General features: G+C 43.3%; 1 protein-coding gene and 1 long non-coding RNA gene across 5 annotated transcripts in view; one reads left to right on the plus strand and one right to left on the minus strand.

Moving 5' to 3' along the window:
* The window catches only part of LOC106034043 (uncharacterized), a 504,730-nt gene extending 497,592 nt beyond the window's left edge, over positions 1 to 7,138 (plus strand). For 3 of the 4 annotated variants that reach the window (XR_010833077.1, XR_010833078.1, XR_010833080.1), the window contains one exon: positions 1 to 7,138. This exon is cut by the window's left edge and continues 3,424 nt beyond it. This is a non-coding gene — a long non-coding RNA (uncharacterized lncRNA). The other variant, XR_010833079.1, reaches the window with a different exon arrangement.
* Positions 7,139 to 7,383: 245 nt separating this feature from the next.
* LMO4 (LIM domain only 4) lies at positions 7,384 to 22,620 on the minus strand. The gene is made up of 5 exons (XM_048059008.2): positions 22,442 to 22,620; positions 20,250 to 20,488; positions 13,562 to 13,658; positions 13,052 to 13,207; positions 7,384 to 8,906 (listed from the first exon to the last, which is right to left on the minus strand). The coding sequence occupies exons 2-5, from the start codon at positions 20,483 to 20,485 to the stop codon at positions 8,898 to 8,900; spliced, it is 498 nt and encodes a 165-aa protein (XP_047914965.1). The 5' UTR covers positions 20,486 to 20,488; positions 22,442 to 22,620; the 3' UTR covers positions 7,384 to 8,897.
* Positions 22,621 to 22,851: the final 231 nt, after the last annotated feature.

Genomic DNA, 22,851 nt, shown 5'->3' on the forward strand with positions numbered 1-22,851 from the left:
AGCACATTATAACACGTTTTACTGGCTCGAGCAGGGCAAAACACAGCCGGCTGCCGAGCCTGATGCCTGCCGAGCTCCCGCGGCTGCCTGCCTCCCGATGGCCGAAGCCGCTTGCCGTTGCCAGCCCTTTGAAAAGCAAGCCCGCTTCTCTGATTGATTCACTTTTTAATGAACTGGGAAAACCTGTGAACTTAAACCCTGACACCTCCACCTCCCTCCCATCCTACCCATCCCTGCAGCAATGGCCTGATTATATTTCAAGTTATTACGGGATTAATACAGCTGCCCCTGGTGCCTCTTTCCCCTGAACTTCATCAATAAAAGTTGTGTACTGCTCTTACTCTGTCTGTTTCAGCTTCTCCCTGGATCTCCCCATGCTACCCGTGATGTCTCGGCAAGGCTGTATCATATCAGCCCTTCAGAGCTGCCAACGCTGCTAGTGGTTAAAGCCTGCTCATGTCACGGCCTTGCATAAGCTGTGCGTATTTAAGAGGACATCTTGAGCTTTGCTATGCACGGCATCAGCTCTCTAAGTGGGTAGCGCATACTTAGCACTATTGAAAATAATGAAATAAGATAATCCACACATACACATTTAAAAAAAAAAAAAAAAAGGGAAGAAAAGAAAAAGATTCTGGCAGTGTCATCTTGCTCTGAAACTACCAGAGCTAAAAAAACTCCTCTACATGGACACTTTCAATAGAAAGAAAAAAAGGCAGGGGAGCAAAAGACCTGGGCCCAGCACAAATCCATTTTTTCCCCCACGGCATTTCTTGATTCAGTACAAGCTCTAGGTTTACTTCTTTGTGTTGGTGTTATAGGTTTCCCTCCACCAAGAATGCTATTTTCTAAAAACATCATTAAAAATGTAATTAACTGACTTATTCTTTGGAAAGTCTGCAGTTGTTTACAAAAGAATTGCCACACAAGCTGCCACCTTCAACTGTGTTGAATCGGGAAGTTATGCTCTTGTTTACAACTGCGCATCAATTCCACAATATATTTAGTTTTGGTACAAGTTACATATAAAATTCTTACTGAGCTTAATGTTGCAGCAAATAACACATACAGTAAGCGAGTAGGATTTATCACTGGCTGTAATGTCACAGTACATATTCTAAATATATACGGTGAGTGATATATGCACATGCACATGCAAACAAAAATGGAAATATATTTAGTTTAAGAAGTGATGAATTGTGTTTGCTTTCATTATTCTCATTTTGCATGTAGGAAAATGGAGATCGAGCACATCCACAAAAGCGGTGGCTGGTTGGGATCGCATCGGTGAAGTGGCATGCTCGCTGGTAAGCAGGTTGGAGAAGAACAGCACTTTGCCACCCACAGCACACGCGGGGCTTCCCTCAGGGGGGAGGGATGCAAACAAACCCCGTGGCAGTCACTGAATGCTCCCAGAAAGCATGCAACATCATCTAGCTCAAACGCCTCCCCAAGAAGTTCAAACATTTTTTTAAAGATGCAAGTGGCAATATTGCCCTATAAATTAATTTTTTTTCCTTCTTCTTCATCTTCTGGTCTCTTTCCTAAACACAGAGGCCAGAAGGCTATGCTTAAATAATTCATTTACAAATTTGCAATATCTTTTTGAACTATAGCAATTAAACGGAAAATAGAAAAATCAGCTCAGCATCCTGTTTGGATGTAATTAAAGGTATAATCTGTTCCATTTGAATACTCCAGTGCTTACCCTTCTTAAAACAACAAATAAGAATAGTAGCTCATTTGCAATATGTTTTTTTTCAAGCCATCTAAAAAGACTAACTGATGAAGCAAGAATAATAATTTTTAAATGTGGCATAAGCACAAAAATACCAGCTACAGCTTTCAAATGATTGCTGCAGATCCCAAGTCTGATGGGAGTTCAATAACAAGGGGTATAAGCTTTATGGCAAAACACTGAAGTCTTCCACAATTTCGTATCAGCATCTTGCTATGGCTGATATAATTACCTATCAAATACATCAGTGGAATGACTATCAGAGGATATCAAAAAAATACGTAAGTCGGATGCATATCAGCTCAGTCTTTTAGAGGCTGTTTGATCTCAAGTTTTTTTGTAAGAATAAAAGACAAATACTGCGTTCCTTGCCCCTTTGTTTTCTATAAGCAGCTGATGATTTTACAGCACAATAAAATTAGACTATTATTGGCTAGCTTATGAGTTCTAGCTGGATCTTTTTCCTCCTACTGGACATTTCTCCGCTGCTTCTCAAAGAAATTGAAGTCAGGTGTAAAGTTAATATCTGCCTTGTTCATTTATTCTTCTGTAAGCAATCAAGATTTCCCCAAATCACAGGGCAATCTCTTCCGTTTCGAGAAAGAATATAGGCCCTGTTCTCTCCATTTAGTTTAACAAAACAACTGGCAGAAGTTCAATGGAACCGATGATTATTCCAAGAGGTTTCGGCGAACCACCGACGTTGTTAGTGGAAGGCTCGCTTGAAAGATCCCCTAAGAGGAAAAGTGCATGGATAGTTCAAAATGTAATTAACAGCTTATTCCAACAACGCAGGAAAGAAACAGCGGCTGTGCTGGCTGCAGAGGAACCTGGCTGCACGGCACGGAGTGCTTCGACAGCCACCACTCCCGTGAAAGCAAGGGACACAGCCAGCAGCAGCGGGGACTGGGCTGTGCCCTGCTCCCCGACACCGAGAAGCACCAGGGCTGACGCCGTCTGCACAGTTGCCTTGTGTGCTGCTGCCTTTGCTGTGCTTGGTAGTGCAGCTGATGCTCTCACGGGCAGGGTCTTGGGGTCCAGGACCTCACTGGAGAGACTAACTCCTTTCAAAAGGTCCACTTTCTCTCCACTGTCATGCTCTCTCTCTCAGTTCCTTTGGGGCAGGAATTTCTCAAGCTTAGTTTTGGTCTTCATGCCGTGGTTTGAAGGACTGAAGGACTGTTTCAGCAAAATTGTTGAGCTTTTCTTTTTTTTTTTTTTTTTAACTGAAGTATATAGCAGTGACTAAGCAAAATACTTTTTTTTTTTTTAACATTGTTTAACTGTTTAAAAATAATTCAGTTTTCAAACTCAGTGTTTTTGTCAGTTGGGGTGTACATCTAACGTGGCAGGGAACAGATATAAACAAATAAAATGGTTGTTAAAATGCGGGAGCGATAGGAACAACATGGCACAGTGCGCTGAGAGACCTGTGTTTGACCAGTAAGTACAAGAGAAGTTAAAGCTCAAAGCTCATATTTTTTGAAGGTTATTCAGCACCGTTTAAAATTTCTAGCCATCCCAGGTGTGCGTGCTTTGCTGTTTGAAAACCCCATCCCTTTGCGGGGCCAGGCCTGCAGAGGCCGGGGACCTTCCTCCGGTGCTGCCCTGCTGTGGGGCCAGCAGACGTTGCTGGACCCTTTGCCTCTTCCCTGACGCAGCGTGGCATGGCCTCTGTATGGCTTGCACTTCGCTACTGTTCTGCAGCTTGCTACTTTTCATACAGTAGCACTGAGAGGCCTCACTTAAAAAAAAAAAAACACCAACACACTTATAATAACAAAAACCCAGCCCGTGGGTGCCAGGCTGTTGCTTGCTCTTCAGCAGAGAAGCCAGAAGTGAGCAGGGGTGAAGGAGCACCACGCGGTGCCTCACCAGGCAAAGACTTAAACCCACGGCTATCATTTCCCAACCATCGAGCCGAACAGCCCCCTGCACGCCAAAAAAACATTTTTGTGGACGTAACTATAGACATGCGGCTAAAGGCAACACAACAACAGAACCTGGCTTGTTAAAAAATACCCACAGAGTGTGGAGGAAAAAAATAAAACTCTTCAACACAGCCTCGTCTGTCTCCAGCAAACAGGGCTTGTTTCAGGCCCTGGGCTCAGGCACAGGCCCGAGCCACAGCGGGTGAGTGAGCTCCTGGCTGTCGGCCGCGCTGGTTTCGCGGCGGCTCGCACGCAGGCATCGCCCTGCCCTTCGCCACCAGCCGGGGCCTGGCTCGGCCGCCTCGCGGGCACTCGTGCCACCCCTTTGCCACCCGGCACGGCAGCCCGCCTGGCCGCCCCCGGCTGGGATGGCGTGGCAGCTGTGGGACACGGGCCATTCCCCCCCCTCCAAGGAACATCTCTGAGAGACACCAGCGCTGCGAAACGAAGCCACGCTTATCTCATGCATGCCACAGGTGTGATGTCATCCCCTCTGGCAAAGGAACGAGGATGTCTACAGCCTCCGCCGCGCAAAAATGCAGGAACTGAAGTTAACGTGCCTCAGACTTTGTTAAAATACGGTGATAATTAAGAAATATAATTACCACTACAAAGTTAATTCCTCTTTGAGTTCTTACAAACAAGTTTTTAATTTGCACCGAACATTTACATTTCAGATGCGCAGTCACCCAGGTGCAGCCACCACGCGGCCCCGGGCTCTGCCCTGCACGGGGCCGGAGGCACTGTGGGTCCCCAGGGAGGGCCCGCTGCCACCACCTCTGCTGCCACCATCTCTGCTGCCACCACCTCTGCTGCCACCACTGCCGCTGCCACTGCTGCTGCCACCACCAAGGCCTGGGCACAGCCGGTAAGACAGTGCGCGTGCCTTAAACTGTCTCACCTATTCTGTTGTACAGGCGTGAAAATAGCAGCCATGTCAGCTATATGCCTGCTTTTTATTAAAAAACAAAAACAAAAACAAAGAACTCACGGGGTAATTGATTGCTTTCTTCTAGTCTTTTATTAGTTGTGATTAAGGAGCTATAGTAGCCCTGTTTACACATCTCCAACAAGTCAGGACCTGCAGCGCGTTATTGGCTTGCAGCCCACAGCTTGCAGTCCATTCGCCACAGAATCAATCTGAAGTGGAAAACATCCCCCCAGGAAGCGCGCGCATCCCTGCCTACACGGGAGCAGAACCCAGCAATAACTGCAGGCCACGCACGCTGCGAGCCCAAGGTAGGGGCCTGCTGCTGCCCGCGGCGCGCTCATGCTGAGGGGCGCGGGGCCGAGGGCTCGTGCCTACAGCCCGACCGGGGACGCAGGCGAGCTGCTGCACTTCGCTGCCGCTCACAGCTCAGGCTCCGCGGATATGAACCGAGAGCTCCTCACTGCTTAACATGCAGGCAAAGCACTGCCAATCTAAAATGGCTGATCAGTAATACTTTAATTGCAGTTTCATAGAAACAAATTGCTATTTAATTGCAATAAGCTCTTCTGTGGCTCCGCTGGACTGACAATAGGCATACACCTGGTACTAAAAAGTAACAAGCAGCAACGATGGCTATCTGGTAGTTGATGTAGGGTAGGCTGAGGCAGTGACACCAGTCCCGGAACACACCATTTCACACTGAAGAAATATAATATTTAAAAAAAAATATATACATGCATGTCCCGGTCTCAATTTCATTTACTTCAATAAAGCTGTTCAGAACATAGGTCCTTGGAAAAGCTTAACGCCTAATACCAGCCAAAGAATTTTGATATAAAGTTTAAATTAAAATGATCTTTCGAAATGCCTGCTAGCAAGTCACATTATGCTAGTATCAGATTTATTTATTTTTTTAGTATTTTCCTAAAATTAGATGATGCAAATTTTAACTGTGTTAACTAACAGGGAAAAACTGAGACAAACGCAGTGTGGTTAATATTCTAAAGATGTGACTTAATTTCAAAGGCTTCATTTTGGTAAGACATTCTCATTTTATATTTCATAAGATACTGCATAACCTGTTAAAATATTTAAAGATAAATCATGTAGGACTGAAAAGACAGTATCTTGTTGCAAACAGAATTTGGTTTGGAAAGGCTTAATGTCCCACTGCCTGCCAGGATGCGTAAATCTCATAACTAGACAGCTGGATAGGTAAAAACATTAAACCCATTTAGAGGGCAATCTTTTTACAAAATTGTTTCATTAATAAGAGTGACAATTTATATGATTGAGACGTTTAGATGCAGTATAGACAGAGCATTTTATCCAGGTTCACCAGGATGATTTCAGATTAGTAATATTTCCTGTGATTTTTTTAACAGCATTCATTTTTGAAAGTGAGGGAAGCTCTTACTGAATGATTATTTGTATGACTTTTCAGCAGCACTAAATGCAGGAGGTGTATTTCAGGCTCAGCCTAGCAAATGCATGTGATAAAAGGTGAACAAGTACACGTTTCTCTTTACAGATCTTAAAAAAAAAGTCATTTTTCACATATGGACAAATCTAAGTGTTTCCAGTAGCCTTCTACCCACACCTAACATCCCCATTACAGCATGTTTTATTGTCTGAAATGCCTCTGGTTTCAAGAAAGTGTTTTACCTAAAGGAAGAATACTACTTAAATATGTTCTATTGTATATTCATAGCTCCATTAGTCCTCCTCCAATTTAGCACATCAAAGCAAAGGCTTCATCACTTGCATGTGGATTATGCTAACATGAGTGACATTTGTAATCTTATAGGTCTGCAACTTAAGAAATGCTTTTAAAGTAAGCTATTAAATAGGTAGCTGTGCTTTACAAACGAGTCATATAATAGTTTATTTAAAGCCGTTAATGAACTTCAACCTCTACATCACTAAATGCTATGCTACATTACCGACTAGAAGTTATTAGCTATCTTCTTAGCACTTCTAGGTTATATTGGACAACCAAAAATCTGTACATGTTAGATTTAAACACGGTACCTTGAGTGCTTATACTGAAAGAATATAAAAAGATGTCTGCAGACTCACTAATACTTGAATTCTATATTCATATGACTTCAAGTGTCTTTTCAAAGATATTCAAGCAGCACAATTTGCAAGACTCTTACCTAAAGACTTTAATGCCAGCTCAAAAACCTTACAAACTTATTTTAAAAATATACGTAAGTGCATTTAATTAAAAAAAGACATACATAGCTTCAGTAGTTTTATTACTTTATATGTTATACGAGTGTTTTTTTGTCTTTACTGTCTGATACTGTACACTACATCATTTTATTTTCTCTGCAACAGCCCAATTTTTGCACAGGCACTGAAGTGTTAAAGAAGAAATTCAGCAGACCTCCAATATACTAGAGATCAAGAAGTAAGATCTGAAAAAAAAAATCTGCTGTTGGTTTAGACAGACAAATCTATAATTCAGCTTTTTGTGTATCAGCATCACAACAAAAGTAAGTCAAGCTCACTCCATAACCAAACAAAGCTAAACAGTGAACATCTCCTTGAAAACAGAATTAAAAAAAAACCATAATGATGATGTATTTCAAATGTATTAGTCTCCGATAAAAGCCAAAGAGTTGGTAATATTGATTTGCTGTGAATTGCAGCAGACACACATTCTAGGTGCTTGCAGTTTCCCGACTGAAGGCATTCAATGCACAGTCATAGAATCACGTTAGTATTCTTGCTGTAAGAATGAAAAGTGGGGATTTTTTTTCTTATTATTAAGAAAATTTCTTATTATTAGTTATTCTACACAGATCTACCAATAAGTAGCTGAAGGGAAAAACCCAGTAAATGAAGTCGTTCCCTTTCTAAGCTTAGAGGAAGTTTTCTTGCTTTTTTGTTTCTTTCCTTCCAGAGGACAGATCATGTTTGAGATCGGTTTGCTCTCGGAAATAGTCCAGGAAGTGTGTTTTTCTTTCCTTATCAGTTTTAAAAAGTCAAGTCTCTTGCCACAACAAACTCAACTTTGTGTTGTTCAGATCAGAATAGCTTTTGTATCCCTTTTTATGAACACTCAATTCTATTGCTCAGCGTGAAGTACAGCCCTTTTGTTGCTTCTATTTTTATTATTATTCTTTGACCTCTTAAGGTGTATACATACACACTCATGTTTGCACTCTCACAGACACATGCATACCCCTAACAGTTCTGCGGGAAAGAACTGGATAGAAAGAGACCACAATACCTATAATACATACCATAATTCACTGCAATATGAACTGTAATATATTTGTTTGTTACCAGAAGTAAGAATCTCATTGAAAAATAAAGATCATTTTGAAGCAGTGCTCTGTATCCTTGCCAAGAGTAACACAGTAGTAGTTTAACAGGTTTTTTACTGGCATAAGACAAAAAAGAAAAAAAAAAGCTACTTTTAAAGGTAACTGACAATTAAGGTAATGACTATGTAAGACTTAGTTTCAGAGTAATGTTTCGAATGTAGTTTTTTTTTTTAATAAAGCAAAGTTTCTAAAACCCATACTCAATTCAGTGTTTTTTGTTTTACTTTTTTATTATTTAAATACACCATACTAGAGCAAATGTCTCTGAAAATATCACAAATAAAAGATTTTTCTTCATTCAGCAAATTAGAAGTAGGTGAAAATTTCTACACAGTAGCTGCTATGAGCCTGACTTTTTTTTTCCTTTTTCTCTTTTTTTTTTTTTGCCATGGGAAGTAGCAACATTAGGACAAAAACACTTACATGCATACATACATTGTATTTTACAGAGATACAATAAAAGTGTTTGTGATAGAATATCACAAAAGCCACATCTTTCCTTTATCTCATGTTCAGTTTGATTGAAACACATTTCCTTACAACACTTAAATATACAAAGAGCAAATAGAATGTTGTTAAGGTAAAACACAGGGTACAAACTGGCCAGTGCCCTGCTAATTGTTAATGAGGGTAGAAAGCAGATTTCAATGCTTCTTTTAATTAGCTTCATTAGTCATCTTCCCCACCCGCCCCCCCAAAGATGTCCTCCGGTGGATCTTTTTTCATTTTCTCTACAGTCTCCCATTAGCCCAGGTTCATGGAGTCCTTAATGTTCATATTCAGTCATTTTAATACACCAATAAATGTGGGAAGGGCAATCAAGAATAAAGAAGGTGCAATGGTATGGAGCTGGCACTGATGCTAGCTACAAAGGTGACTTGTCTACTTGGAGACATGGGATCCATCTGTGATGAACAAAATTTGAGATGAAGGCACGCATTCTGCATTACTCTGACCTTTTAGCAGACCTGCAAGAAATAAAAATGGGTATCTTAGCTAGAATACTAAATTTGAGATAGGAAACTACAACATGACTGCTTTTGTCTTTTCCTTATTCACTAATCTCTTTTTTATTAGATTACTTTCCAACTGTGACTTGATTAAGGCTTTCTACACTATCCATTCACACTGCTAATGTTTCAACTTCAAATAGCAAAAAGCAAATATTTTCTGCAGTTTCACTACTAAAAAGAGCAGACAGTAAAGAAAAAAACACGACAACAATAAATAAGTGTACTTTCTGGTAGCACATCGTACAGTGAATAAGGTGGCTTTTCTGGGCCCCTTTTAAAGGGGAAGAAACATTATGCCATGCCTTTGAAGACGCTAGTAATATGATCTTATAATTGGAAGAAATAGTGTGTAAAGCAAATAAGAAGTACAGCCAATATCCTCCCAAGGCAACTTTGGTTAATATGCTGCATTGCACAAGAGCTAAATATAGATATTTCAGGATTCCCCCCACCCCCTCCACCCCCCATTTAAAATTCCTCATCTGGTGTGTTAGTTAATGTTACATAAACATTTTAATATATGAAGTCAAACATGTGCTTTCACACTGGTGTTAATGAATTGTGATAATTAAAAGTGTCTAACTCAATAAAAATCTAAACTTTCATGGATAAAATAGAAATGATCATCCATAGTCTTCAAATACAATCTGTTTGCAATTACCAAAATGAAATAATATATATGAGAATTTTATGGTTTTTAAATGACATTTTGCGCTTCCCAGGAAGTTCTTTTTTCACCCTTTCTCTAAGTTACTAAAAGCCTGAGGTCTATTAGTAACTGCAACCCCCCACTTTCAAGCTAATTAAAGTAGTAGAGGCTTGGAGGTTTAATTCCCCAGAGCTGAAGCTCAGTGTGAGAAAGGTAATTTGTCTGTCCAGAACAAAGATTAGGGAGCAGCCAGCAAGCATATTTAATAAATGAGCATCAAATATCTTCTACTATGGACACAGACAACACCAATTATGTAACTACAAGGGAATTGTTGAGTGATACGTAAACTAGAAGATTTTTAAGATCTTCTCTGAAAGACGTAATCTAACTCATACTTTATTTAAAAGTATTAGAAGCTGAAGACAAGCGTTTGCTCCGAACATTGCCAACCGGTGGAAAAATTACACTTTTAGTAGGCGGTAATACTGTTGGCAAACAAGAAATACTACAGAAATACTACCACTGCCAAAAAAGTATAGACAATTCTCTACAGAGGACAACACAACCCCTTCAAATAAAATGGCACACAGGACATCACAAACTGAGTTTGCTTTCTGCCGGCAAGCAGTACCAATCTGAAGTGAAATAGTTTTGTTTTGTTTTCAGACTCAAAGCAAGTGATGAAAGGTTATAATTTCCATGTGTGAATTGACTTAGGGAGGCAAAAGTCAGTAATAGCCAACACCACTGCATCTGCCTCCTTAAAAAGAAAGTCAAGATTTTACGCAAAGTCAGATCATGCAACCCTTTCTGCCTGCACCAGTCACCAGTACGTTAACTTGTCAACTACATATTAAGAGAATAGTAAGTTCATAACTGTCGCCTTCACAAATGCAACAAAAATGTGTTTTATTGCAAGGAGTATGTCTCAATCTCTTCAGCTTAATAAAAAAACCCTGTGAATATTCTGCTATGTCTACAATCTCTAGTAGCAGAATAACCTGGAGACTAATAGATCTTTAATGTTTAATACAGAGTATCTGTTACAGCCAACTCTGTCATAGTGGAAGAACATTTTTAATTAGTGGCCCTAAAACACACAGCTTTCTGGAAAACCATCTGTGATGTTTACATCTTCAGATTGTTAAAATGCTAACACACGAAAGCTCTCTTTTGGCACTTGCCCCTGTATCTTCCAGCACTCCAGCCACCTGACAAACCTATGAATTACCAACTCGTCTCCTCAACTGTAACTCAGTTTCCTGAAATTCAGGCGCTCCACAATTCCCCTCAGAAAACCGGGAGGGAAACTTGCACCGTTTTCTGGAGACATTATATTACAAAGAATCAAAACAAACTATAACCCCTCTCCCCTATCTTCTCCTTAATACCTCTTTGTCTGCCTCATCATCGACTGTAGCGATGCAGTTAATTGTCAGTGACAGAACTAATAAAGACCTGCTCTCAGCATCTTCTCTGCATTTAGCTTCTGCTAGGTGTCTTCAGTTATGAGCTCTGCAAGCCTAGTCCAATTTTACTTCTTTTCCATGTTCTATGTTCCTCATCATGTCTACTGCTTTTATTGCAACTAAATCATTTTTATGTTTTACTAAGGCATAGTAAGAAACTGATAAAACTAAATGACAATTTAGACACCTATTTGAAGTTACATTAAACTTTACATTCACAGAAGACAAGTGGATAAACCACTCTCTCAGAAAGGTAAACCTTTTACTGCAGTGTATAAAGATGAATGGTTTTACCTATATTTCGAAATGGGATACCTACAAATATTCATTTAACAGATTCACCACCAGCTACTCTGTATTACAGATTTGTTTCATTAAAATTCACAACAGTATAAATCTATGAATCTTTAACTGTATTTGTACTTCCTTGAAAAGAAGCTGCACATTCTCCTCCAATCTTAATTATCTTTGTTCTGCCTAACTATATATACGACTTTGGTACTCAACTCTCTCATCACCTCAATTGACAAATTAAGTAAATAAAAAAGTCCATGTTTTATTTTGATGTAATTACACTCACTGCATAAGACTTGAAAGAATACTTAAAATTAATCAGTAAATTTATGCACAGGGAAAAAAAGCAAACATGGATATTGAAATGTAGCGAGAAAACAAAAAAATCTTGGACCTTAAAAACCAGTTTGTGTTTTCTTGCATATATCTCTCCGCTAAGTAAAAGCACTAAAAATTATTCTGCATGTTACAGAATAGATAAGCCTAGCATTTGTCCCAGATTTTTTAATCTTCAAAATTCCTATTTGCAGATAAATGTTATTTTTTGTGATCCTTACAGACATTAATGAAGTTCCTATTGTAAATCCATAAAGAATTACCAACTGAAGTGTGCACTTTTTGTTTCATTGCAATAACTCAGTGCTGTGTGATTGCCTGGGTTAATGATGAAAAAGTCAAATATACTATCAGAGCTGATGGAAAAATCTATCACCAATCTGAAATTAAAATTCATCTGTGGTCAATAAGATTTAATATCCATGCAAGTGGCGCTGTAAAGAGTAAATGAATCAATGTCATCAATACATAATCAGTATGAAATATGATGTGAATAAAATTATGTGCAAGAGTCATACATTCACTCTTTTCTGGACCAGGGTGGAATGAACAGTCTCTTAACTCAAGGTTGACAGTAATTGTTACAAATTAGGCACAGCAGTTATCAAAATGCACTCACTTGCATAGCTTTAGGACTTATTAAGGAGATTAAAATAGATCTAAAACTATCTAGTTTCAGCCTTACAGGACAACTGTTGATCAGAATTTTTTTTTCTTCTTCTTCTCTATATGATTTGTACAGTCATTATTTACTCATTTAGCTAGAAACCAAGAGCTATCAACCACAGAGATATACAATCTTTAGTTGAGCTATTAGTGTTATGGAGCGATAAGAAAATAGCACTTTGGTTTTTAAATCTGAGTTATGACACATAAAACAGACAAGGAAATACTTCTGAAAGAGTACCCCAGCATGCCTCCTCAACTAAAACCTTACACTGGTTTGGTTCAGGAACCTTCTCTTCACAAGACATTTATTTCCATATTAAAGGATCTAATTTTCCTCCCACAGAAACCTGCTCTCTTGTAGCCCTTAATTTCAAGATTATAAAATAAAATGCTCCTCTTTGTTAAGAGTTTATGTTAACGTATGCTCTCCATTTCGCTTTGTACATAAAAAGAGTTCAACAGCTGTACAGCTGCACATGCCCAAACCAAAATAAACTGACTCACCCTATGTGTCATATTTAAAGGTTAGTATTTTCTTCCTGTACCCCATGCCTATGTTACTTAAATTCAGTTACTTAAAGGTCTCTTTGCAGGGGTGGGGAATGTCCACTGCTAGATTGAAAAGAAATTGATCTTCATTTAGCTCTAATAAAGCTTATTAGTAATTGTTGAGTATTCACCTTCTGGTCTGGCAGTAGTGGATTACTCTGAAGTGAATTCAAATGGCCATTGATGAGAGCTGTAGGTCTATCATGTTCACAAAATAAACTGCCATTGATGTAGTGAAACCGATCTCCTGGGACCAGGCGATTCCGGCAGGTAGAGCATGTAAAACACTGCAAAAGGAAAGAAGACAGCAAGTGAAACTACAGCACAAATTAAGTATGCTGCAGGTTTGAAAATTACACTTCAGAGACTGTGAGTACAGTTGAGATATGGAGCTGCTTGGTTTCTAGTACCTCCAAACATGGCATTAGTCTTACCTGTTGGGACTACGCAGTACATAACTCAAGTATAGTTTTACCGATTATGAGGGAACAAAGCTACACACTAAGGGAAGCTTCATAATATGTACTCATATCTCTAGTTATTGCTTCACACTTCATTCACAAGCAGATGCAGATTTTATACTATAGAAGCACGGCAGTTCTCATCAGCTAATAACAAAAATACGTAGAAACCCCCCTCACCTTAAGATGATAGACATTGCCCTGTGCCCTCATGACCAGCTCACTAGCAGGAATGGACTGTCCACAGGCACTGCAAGCACCGCTATTTCCAAATAACCTGAAACAGAGGTGATGATCATGAATTATTTAAAACACAAGAGGCTCTAAGCATTTTTGCACATCACTGCCATGGTTTATTACACAAGTATTTTAGACTTCTGACCCCTGTCTTCCAACTCGCTTACGTGTTGTTATACAAAAATATACTTTTTCATATCACAACTGGTAGCTTCACCCTACCTTGGATGTGGTTACACAGGATTTAATCAGAAATATTGACTTACACCTCTAGAAACACAAACAATTCTGTACTACACACATTTTATCAGATTACTGGGTTCATCATAAAAAAAAGATACAATTCATGACTGGAGTTTAAATGCATTGTGTCCTTGAAATTATATGAAGAACTCTTTTGTACTTTAATCATATCTTGAGATATGAGTCATCAAAAGGGTTAAGAGGATTTGATTGTATATCTAAGAAGACATCATGCTCAGTGTATTGAAACTCCAGTAAACCTCCATCAGTGCAGAGTTTCCATTAGAAACTCTCTGCTATCCAGGTTGATATATAATGTGTATGGGTTAACCTTTTCAATCATGGTGTCAACACTTTAGATTTGCCTCTGCTCATCTCTTTCATCCTAACCTTCTCTCTCTCTTGATAATGAAATGCTTGCTCCAACTTCCCTCTATCTGCTCCTGAGTCCACAATTTAGATTACTTCATCTCTGCTAGCAACAAACTGAATGAAATTTCGATTTGAGCAGAAAGTAATTTACCGGGATCTGGACCCATTTGTCATCATATCTCTCTGGGTGTTTGCTGTATCACTGCAGTTTTCCTATGCAATCAAATGAGACCACAACATCTGCCATTGGGTTGGGGGGGGCACAGGCAGCGGGGGGAGGGGGGAAATAGGCAGAAGAGTGGTGAAGAAAAATATATACATAATTCTTCAAATCCATTTAAAGGCACAACACATCGATTCAAAATATAACACAATAATGATTATTGAGTTCTACTTTTACAGATTGCATTAGCTAGAATTAGAAAACCTTTATTTGCTTTTGCGCGTCTCTCTCTAATACACACAAATATTTATAAAGAGTACCACAATCATTTCACAGCAAAAAAGGAAACTGAACTAGCTGGCAGGGTCACAGACCCACTTTTCTGCACGATGTAAAACACAGTAATAGGATTTACAAATTAGCGTATTGGTGTCATAATAAATATTAATATTTGCATCTCCTTCCTGTCCAAATAAAGTCATAAAATTCTGTTTGTGTCAACCTCGGAGACGCATTACAACAGAATACCCGTAATCTGAATGATTGCAGTGTGCCTCTGTATAAAAATAATTGCTTTGAATTTTCAGAATCTGAGCTTGCAGAGGAGGCTTGTCATGTTCAAACTACTAATTTGCTGTCGCCACTTTATTGAAAATAGCCTGTAAGTTGTTATTAAATGTATCGACTGAACGACAGAGAGAGTAGTAAAACTGCCCCTTAAGATGGCTTTTAATAGGAAGCTGAGAAACAAATTTTGCAGCAGCATCGATTTGAAGAGTTCAATCAAAACTCCATTTCAAAACTAATTAGTCTGAGATCCACGACACATTGACACGTTCTTGCAGAATCACAGCGGTTACAAAGGGAAAGCTGAACTAATACATTGTCAGGACCTCCAGCCGAAAGGACTAAACTGTCTAGAAACTGAGGGTCCATTATTAGGGCATCTTCTAAATCAGGACCAGTTCCGAGCCGCCACATGAGGTATCGAGGTTACTTCCAAAGCTTTACGATATGCATTTTTCTTCCTCCATTGTTACTAGTAATGAAGTTGGCACGTAGAAAAGGTGCACGGGAAGCGCTCCGAGAGGAGGCAGCGAGACATCGCTACGTATCTAGAGCAAAGAGCCACAAATCTAGGGCAATGGGTGACGACAAGGGCATTACTGGCAGGGTGGGGGCAGAAAGGCAAGGTCCTGCAGACAAGCAGACGATGCCGCTCATCTGGGAGAACACGAACACGATCAGTGGTCTCTCCCAGCCCTCTGTGCGACTGCAGCACCCGCCTGAAAACACAGCTTTTGGAATACTGATCTCCTTGCACTACTTGTCTTCATTAAGCATTCATTTGTTATACAATTCTCTCCGAGTAGAAGTGCTTGTACACCTTGAATGTCTGTGAATTTTAATAAACGGAGTCAAACTAATCCAGAGGCTTTCCACGCATCTTAGGTTTTCCCTCAGCATGTTTCCAGAACAATTCTGTTTTCCAAAGTCACATCGGCTGAATCTTCGCTAAAATTCCTGAAAATTACAACACCTTTCCAGCGCTGTGTGTTATTTACAAGGACAATTAGGCTTATTTTTCCTTCTCTGCTGTTATGAATGTTTTTGTTTTCTAATACCATTAGCAGGAAAAAGGTTTTATCTATAAACAAAATGTTATTCCTTCTTACCAGTAAAGGAAGTCCACCACAGTAACTATTCTTTACTGAAAAAGTTGTTTCACATGGTTTCTGAGAGGCTGGAGAGCTAATTATCTAACCAGGGGGACTGTCCAGGACAGTATTTGATTTAAAAGGCTTGAGGCTTTAGGTGCTCAATTAAGTAGCTATCGGTCTCAGACTGGACTTTAATGGGCTCTTTTCTCTTTAACTGCAGCAATGGGTAGAGATACCCCAGGTCAGGCTAATTAAAGCCAGGGGACTCTTTAATTGTGATGACAGAATTGGTTTCAGTTTCCTCTTTGGGTCCTCAGTCCAAGAAGGTCATTAATATTTCAACATTTGGGCAATGCAATCAATCACAAACATCAAGAGGTTCCCTATACGGACAAGGCAGCTCTTCTGCACTTAACAGCATTTTACTGAGCCACCTTAAATTAACTACTGGGTAGTTCCAACACTGCATTCCCCACACCCCATACACACAAGCACTCCTGTTTGGTTTTTTTTTTTTTTCAGAACTTTCACAAGAGTGGGAACGAAGGCAGCAAGAAATCTTTTTCAGTCCAGTTTCACGTCCTGCTGCTCAAAATCCAGAATCAGCAGACGCACATCTCAAGCAACTTACACTAACAGATTGTGGTTCCAGTTGTTTCGGACATTGTGGAGGCAGACAGATGTAATTGCTCCAGATCTCGCACAGCGCAGTATGGATTTGTGCCCACAAACATACATCCAAGCCCTCTCGGAGAGAAATGCACATCCAGACCTACTGATCCAGAAGCGATTGGTGTTTCCGTACATTCCCTATATTTAATCTAAATTCTGCACCAGCTATATTAAATGTAACAAAGAAAGGCAACACAGAAATTACGCCTGGAGCCAAGTCCATTAAAGGTACTTCAGAATAACTAGAGACCAAGCACCTTAAAAGCACCAGAAGCTATTGATACTTAAAAGGGGGGCTGTGCATAATGGCAAGTGCTGCATTAGAGAAGGGGAAGAAAAAAAAAAAACAGCCAAATTACGCTTGGTTAATTCAGAGTAACAGATCTGCCCCCAAGTGAATTGGAGGCCTTGAATTAATTCTGTTATGACAAATCAAGATAAACGTTCCCCCTAAATTGCATGCGATTTAATTAATTTTTGAGATCCTGTTTTTTTTTTTTTTTCCTAGCTAATAGTTCACATGCTCCTGTGCTGTCATTGTGCTTGAGTGGGCAGACTTCAAAGTGATATTAAATAACCAACTATTAGATTTACCTAGCACGTCCTATTGGAAAAGTGCCATTTAATTACCTAGCCTGTTCAATTAAAGGGACAGCACTCCCCGAATGCAGCAGCTTGCCGCTGATTACCAGGGAAATGAACTCGCTGCCCAGCAGCCCCCTTCCCATCCCATCCCGGCTCCCAGAGGGGCCGTGGGGACACCCCGGCCCCATGGCAGGACAGGGACAGGTCTGGGTCCCGCTGCGCCCCGGGGAGGGGACGGGTGGGGAGGGGCCGCGGGCACGGCCCCTTTAAGCGAGGCTGGGCGGCCTCCCCCTCCCCGTCCTTCCCTTCCCTTCCCCACCACTCCCTGCTCTCTCTTAGAGGCCAATTTTGTTAATTAAATGTTTTGTTTGCAACGCGGCTCTCATTCATTTCGGACACGTCATTCCGAGCAGATCTAAGCCAGGGACCAGATCTCATTAGATAAAACCTATCAGAACTAAGAGAAAATGGAGGAGACACTAATTAAAGCTTTTAATTGTGCGGATTCGCTGCCACGCTGCTGCTTTATCTGGCATCTGAAGGTTGGGAGGGCTGCGCTCCGCTCTCCGCCCTGTGAACGCCTCTGTGGCGGCGGGGAGGGAGCGGGAGCGGGCCGGGATTTTCGCCTCCCTCTCTTTTCCCAGGAACCTTGGCTTTCAATGAAAGCTGCTGCGGCGGCTCTCCCAGCGCCACGGCTAATTTGGTGCTTGGTCGGCTCCTGGGGGGAGGCAGGGAGGGAAAGGGGAGCGCTGTGTTGGTTCAACAACAACAAACCCACACGCGACGTCGGAGGGCTCACACCCACCGCTCAGTAACGAACGGCCCCGCGCTGTCTTGGCCTGGAGGAGTCGAGGCCCCCTCACCTGGCGCCTGCCCGGCTGTTCGCTCCTCCTCGCTTCGGGAGCCGTGCCCTGCGTGCCCCCGTGTCCCCGTTAGGAGCTGTGCCCATGGCTGCTGCCCAGCGAAGGGAGCGTGGCACTGCGAGAGCCCGACACAAGTCACGCGGAGATGGCAGAGAGGCACTGGCGGGCCTGGCCGCCAAACAGGAGCATCGCCTCCGCCACCAAGAGGGTCTGCCTCAAAAGCAGAAGGGCCAGGGTCTCGCACATGCCAGCACGACCCGCGTGGAAGCCCACGAAGTCTGTTTCCAGAGGGAAAGCTCCGAGTTAACTCAGCCCCCACACAGCCAGGCCATCCAACCCCACCTTGAGCGTACGGTGTCCAGTTCAAGTTTCAGCAAGCATCTGTCTGAGTTATTTTTGCAAGTCAAATCACCCAGATCTAAAGAGAAGTCAGGCGATAGAACAAGGAGATCAATTCAAAACCCTCATCTGATAAAGCATCCTATTCATAATCGCCTACATCAAAATACACTAGTATTAGTTTTTGGCAACACAAAACCAAAGGACTGTGATAAGCTTGCCTGAACTTGCCTCTGGGATACGGTGGACGCATCTTCTCCTTTTAATTAGTAGTAATCAGACATGAGGGTTTGTTTGATGGTGTTGGTCGAGTGATGAATCTGTACTATTCACTGCATCTCAACAGTAGTGTCAATGTTTCCACTTCAAACAAGACTCTTTCCCTAACACCGTTCTGCTCTATTTAATTAGAATTCTGCCAGGCTTAGGCTTGTTGCTTAGGACGATGACCAAAAAGCACTATTAAAAAGCTACACGCGCTGATTTTCTGGCATTTCTCTCTAAAAATACCCCCAAAAGCCAAGGCTTTGATTCCTTAAAGATGTTGAGAGCTGCATTTCTTCTACTTAACTGACTGAAGTCGAGGCCACGTATCGGGACAGAGGCTGCGTTATCTGAGCAACCAAGCCTCAGCACCGACCTTTTAGGCTAAGGATGCCTCCATGCATTTGCACGTATTCAGTACAGTGCTGATCTTCTCGAACAGAAGTTTTACAACATAAACAAACTTGTAAGGTTTTCCGGCCAGATTTGCAGAAAGGAAGAAAAAAGTGGAACTTTTCATCCATTAGGGAAAAGAAAAACCTGGGTTAACTCTTGACATTTACTGTAAGCAAGGAGCCAGAAGCATTCAAACAAAACACAATTTGTTTTAACTATGCATTTCTGCTATGCGGGGAAGGTATGGGGCTTTTTTGTTGTTTTTTTTAATTACTGGATGTTGAAATAGAACACCTCCTTGAAGCATTCATGTGCATCAGTCTATCAAACCATTTACTCAAATTAAATGTGTAATCCTTCAAAATGCCTCCTTTTAAATTAATGAGTTTAAGTAGCTTGAGTTCACCTGAAAAGATCGCACGGGCACCTGACCTCATGAATTCCTTCTATTAATTATATGGGAAGCGCGCTGGAAGGGGTACTGTGCATAATCGCGCTGCGCCCCAACAGATGCCAGATTAGGAAGGCTTAGTTCCCCCTACCCAAATCTGCGGCACTTACAGCGTACAGCTTCGGAAGAGGAAGAGATAAGGGATGCGGAGCGAGAGCGTATCCCCTCTGCCCCCACTCCCCACGTTTTCCGTGCTGAAGCTCGGAGCAATGCCGGTTCGGGCCCCCCGTAACGCGGAGCCGAACGCTCCCGTTGGGGCTGTAAGCAGGAGCGCTGGCCCTCCGACTGGCGGGTAATCAGCTCTTTCACAAGGAGAGCAGAGAATGAGTCATTCTGTTTCCACTCAAAGGAGTTTAAAGGTGCTTATGTAAATATCATAATTAATCAGATACTAAAGGCAGGCGTTTCATTATTTAGCACCTCTGCCACAGCCTTATTTAAGCCCCGCGATTTTAACATTTACCGTTCAGATATGCACGCTTCTCCTTCAACACTACAACAAAGCAGATTAATTTAGCCTCCCTGATTGCTGTTTATTTTTAGTCGGGACTTGTTTCGTGCTGACAAACCACTTTAAAGTTGCAGCCGCCGTCCCGCCCCCCCGCCGCCGCCCCCTGCCCACCTGATGTAGTCGTTCCTGCAGAGGATCATGCCGCTCTTGGTGTAGCAGGACGTGCCGATGTCCCCCAGCTGGGCCTGGCAGCAGGAGCACTTGAGGCAGCGGCTGTGCCAGTAGCTGTCCATGGCGTAGAGCAGGAAGCGGTCGGCGATCTTCCCCCCGCAGCCGGCGCACCTCTTCCACGAGAGGGAGCCCGCCGTCACCGGGGGCGGCTGCGAGCTGCCGCCGGGGTTCACCATGGCCTGCGGGACAGGGGCGCCGCGGGGGCCGGGTCAGGGCCGGCAGCCCCCAGCCGGCACCGCCTCGGCCCCGCGGCTCGGGAGGGGGGCACCGGGGGGTGGAAGGGAGCCGTGAAACCGGCCCCCGGGAGCGGCGGGGCGGCCGGCCCCGAGGTGCGGCGGTGCCGGTGCTGAGGCACGCGCACAGGCTGCGGGCCGAGGCCGCGGCCGGCCCCGAGGAAGGCCGGTGAGCTTCGGGACGGCCGCTAACGTCCCGCACAAACACGCTCAACTTCGGTCTCGCTAATCTGCCCTCGATCAGCGGTTTAAATGCTGAAGCCTTGTTACTCAAAAAAAAAGAAAAAAAAAGTTTGCCTGCCGTAGGAAAGCAGCAGGATAACGAAGCGCAGCGCTCAGGCTGGGGCTGCCCCCCAAACTGCTACCAAAGGGCATTTTTCACTTTCTAATAAACGTTTTACGCAAGCAGGACAACTGAGAGATAATATAGGAATCAATTCATAAAGCTTACTCTAAACCGATTAATTTGTTGCCTTCAATCCAGAGTCCAATAAACTCCCGGTGTTCCTCTAGTCACTTATACTATAAAAAGATCAAGTTATTTACTGCCAATTAAGCAGCATGTTTTGTCTTTGTCCTCTGTAAGCCGTATGTGCTCATGCCGAGGCATCTGGCTATCTGCTCAGGACGCTCAGCCCGATACCTCCAGGGAAGCGAGGACGAACTTTTCCTGCCACCGGCCCAACTTGGCTTCAGGAGACGGCGAACTTAGGCCGATTTTAAACACACATTTCCTCAGAAAGAGTTCCTGGAGGTATGTCCAGCGACCGCACAATAAACCAGAAGAACTGCACCAATTAAGCTGTAACAAAAACCCTGAGACTTTGGAAAGAAAACCACTCTAAAAGCCATTAGCATTGCATTTATCCGAACGCATCATATACCTTTATGTAAATTGATTTCTGATGCATTTGTTCAAGGAATTGCCTTTTGTTACAGTTTCCAGCTACAGCCTAAATGAATCTGCATTTCCTGCTCTGAGTCTTTAAACCGTTTCCCTGCGCTTTAAATCACTTCGGATTTCTTAAAAGAAAGAAAAAGACTCCATGCTACCACCTTAGCCCGTCTTTGTCGAAGGCAGATATATATAAAATGGGAAACGTTACACTGAGAAAAGCATCCAGTAACCCCATTAAGCTAAAGCTCTTAAGGACAAGCAATACCTTAATGCTGATTAAATCTAAAAAGATGAATCAAGAGGACTGACCAGAAAGTGACTCCCTTGATAACTAAGGACGGGCCCTCATCAAGTTTCATTTAGAGTTGGGGGGGAGGAAAAAAAAAAAAAAAAAAAGCTTTTAACTTAAATAGGCTTACTCTAGTAATTACACAGCCAAGCAATTTAGGTCCTGGGATAGGAGTCAGTGAAATAGAAAGCAGAGCTGGAAGCTAGAGGCAAAATACCCCCCCCCCCCCCCCTTTTAACAGCGTCTCTGGTGTTTTTTTAATGGAGACCAAGGGAGGGACGAGCGGAGAGCTGGCAATTTGTAGTACAAAAATGGATGCTTAATTCATGTCTTGGTTTTAATTAGGTGATTCACCGGATTTCTCCCGCATCGAAACAAAAGACCGTGCGGGGGGCAGGAAGGGGATCGGCGAGGAGCGAAGCCAGCGAGCTCACTTTGATCTCTCCTGCCACTGTTTCGGAGCGCTGTTTACTCCGGGGGACGCGGCTTCCCCAAGCCGCCCCCGCCCTCCCGGCCCCTCCGCCCGGGCTCGGCGGCCGCCGGAGCCCCTTCCCCTCCCCTTCCCCTTCTCCCCGTCCCTTCCCTTCCCCCCGCGGCGGCGGCGGGGCCGGGCTTTGTACGCGGGGCCGGCGACAATGCCCGGGGCCCGGGGCCCGCCGCCGCCCCCCCGGCCCGCGGCCCCGCGGCGGAGGGCAGCGGCCGCTCTCCTTACCTGCTTCCCCTCTATATTGCCAGAGGCCGGGAGCGGCGTCGCTCGGGGTCACCGCGGAGGCTGCCGCCGTGCGAGGGAACCGGCGCCGCGCTCGCTCGCCCGCGCTGCGGCTCTGCTCCGGAGGGAGCCCCCAGCCCGGGGAGCGGCAGCCCGGGCTGGACGAGCAGCGCTGCCGCTACGAGGGGCGGCTGCCCGCGGTCCTCCCCGCGGCTCCCGCTTCCCCGGAGGGGAGAGCCGCAGAGCTCAGCCCCCCGCCGCCGGAGCCGCACGCGCAGGGCGCCGCCGCCGGCTGCCGCTGCCGCAATCGCCGGGTAAGTTTGGCAATGTGGCTTCACTTTGTATCGCCTCCCCCCCGCCCCCTCCGCCGGCTGCCGAGCTCCCCGCGGAGCCGAGCCGAGCCGAGCCGAGCC

The sequence above is a fragment of the Anser cygnoides genome, chromosome 8 (assembly GCF_040182565.1).
Source record: "Anser cygnoides isolate HZ-2024a breed goose chromosome 8, Taihu_goose_T2T_genome, whole genome shotgun sequence".
Classification (NCBI taxonomy): domain Eukaryota; kingdom Metazoa; phylum Chordata; class Aves; order Anseriformes; family Anatidae; genus Anser; species Anser cygnoides.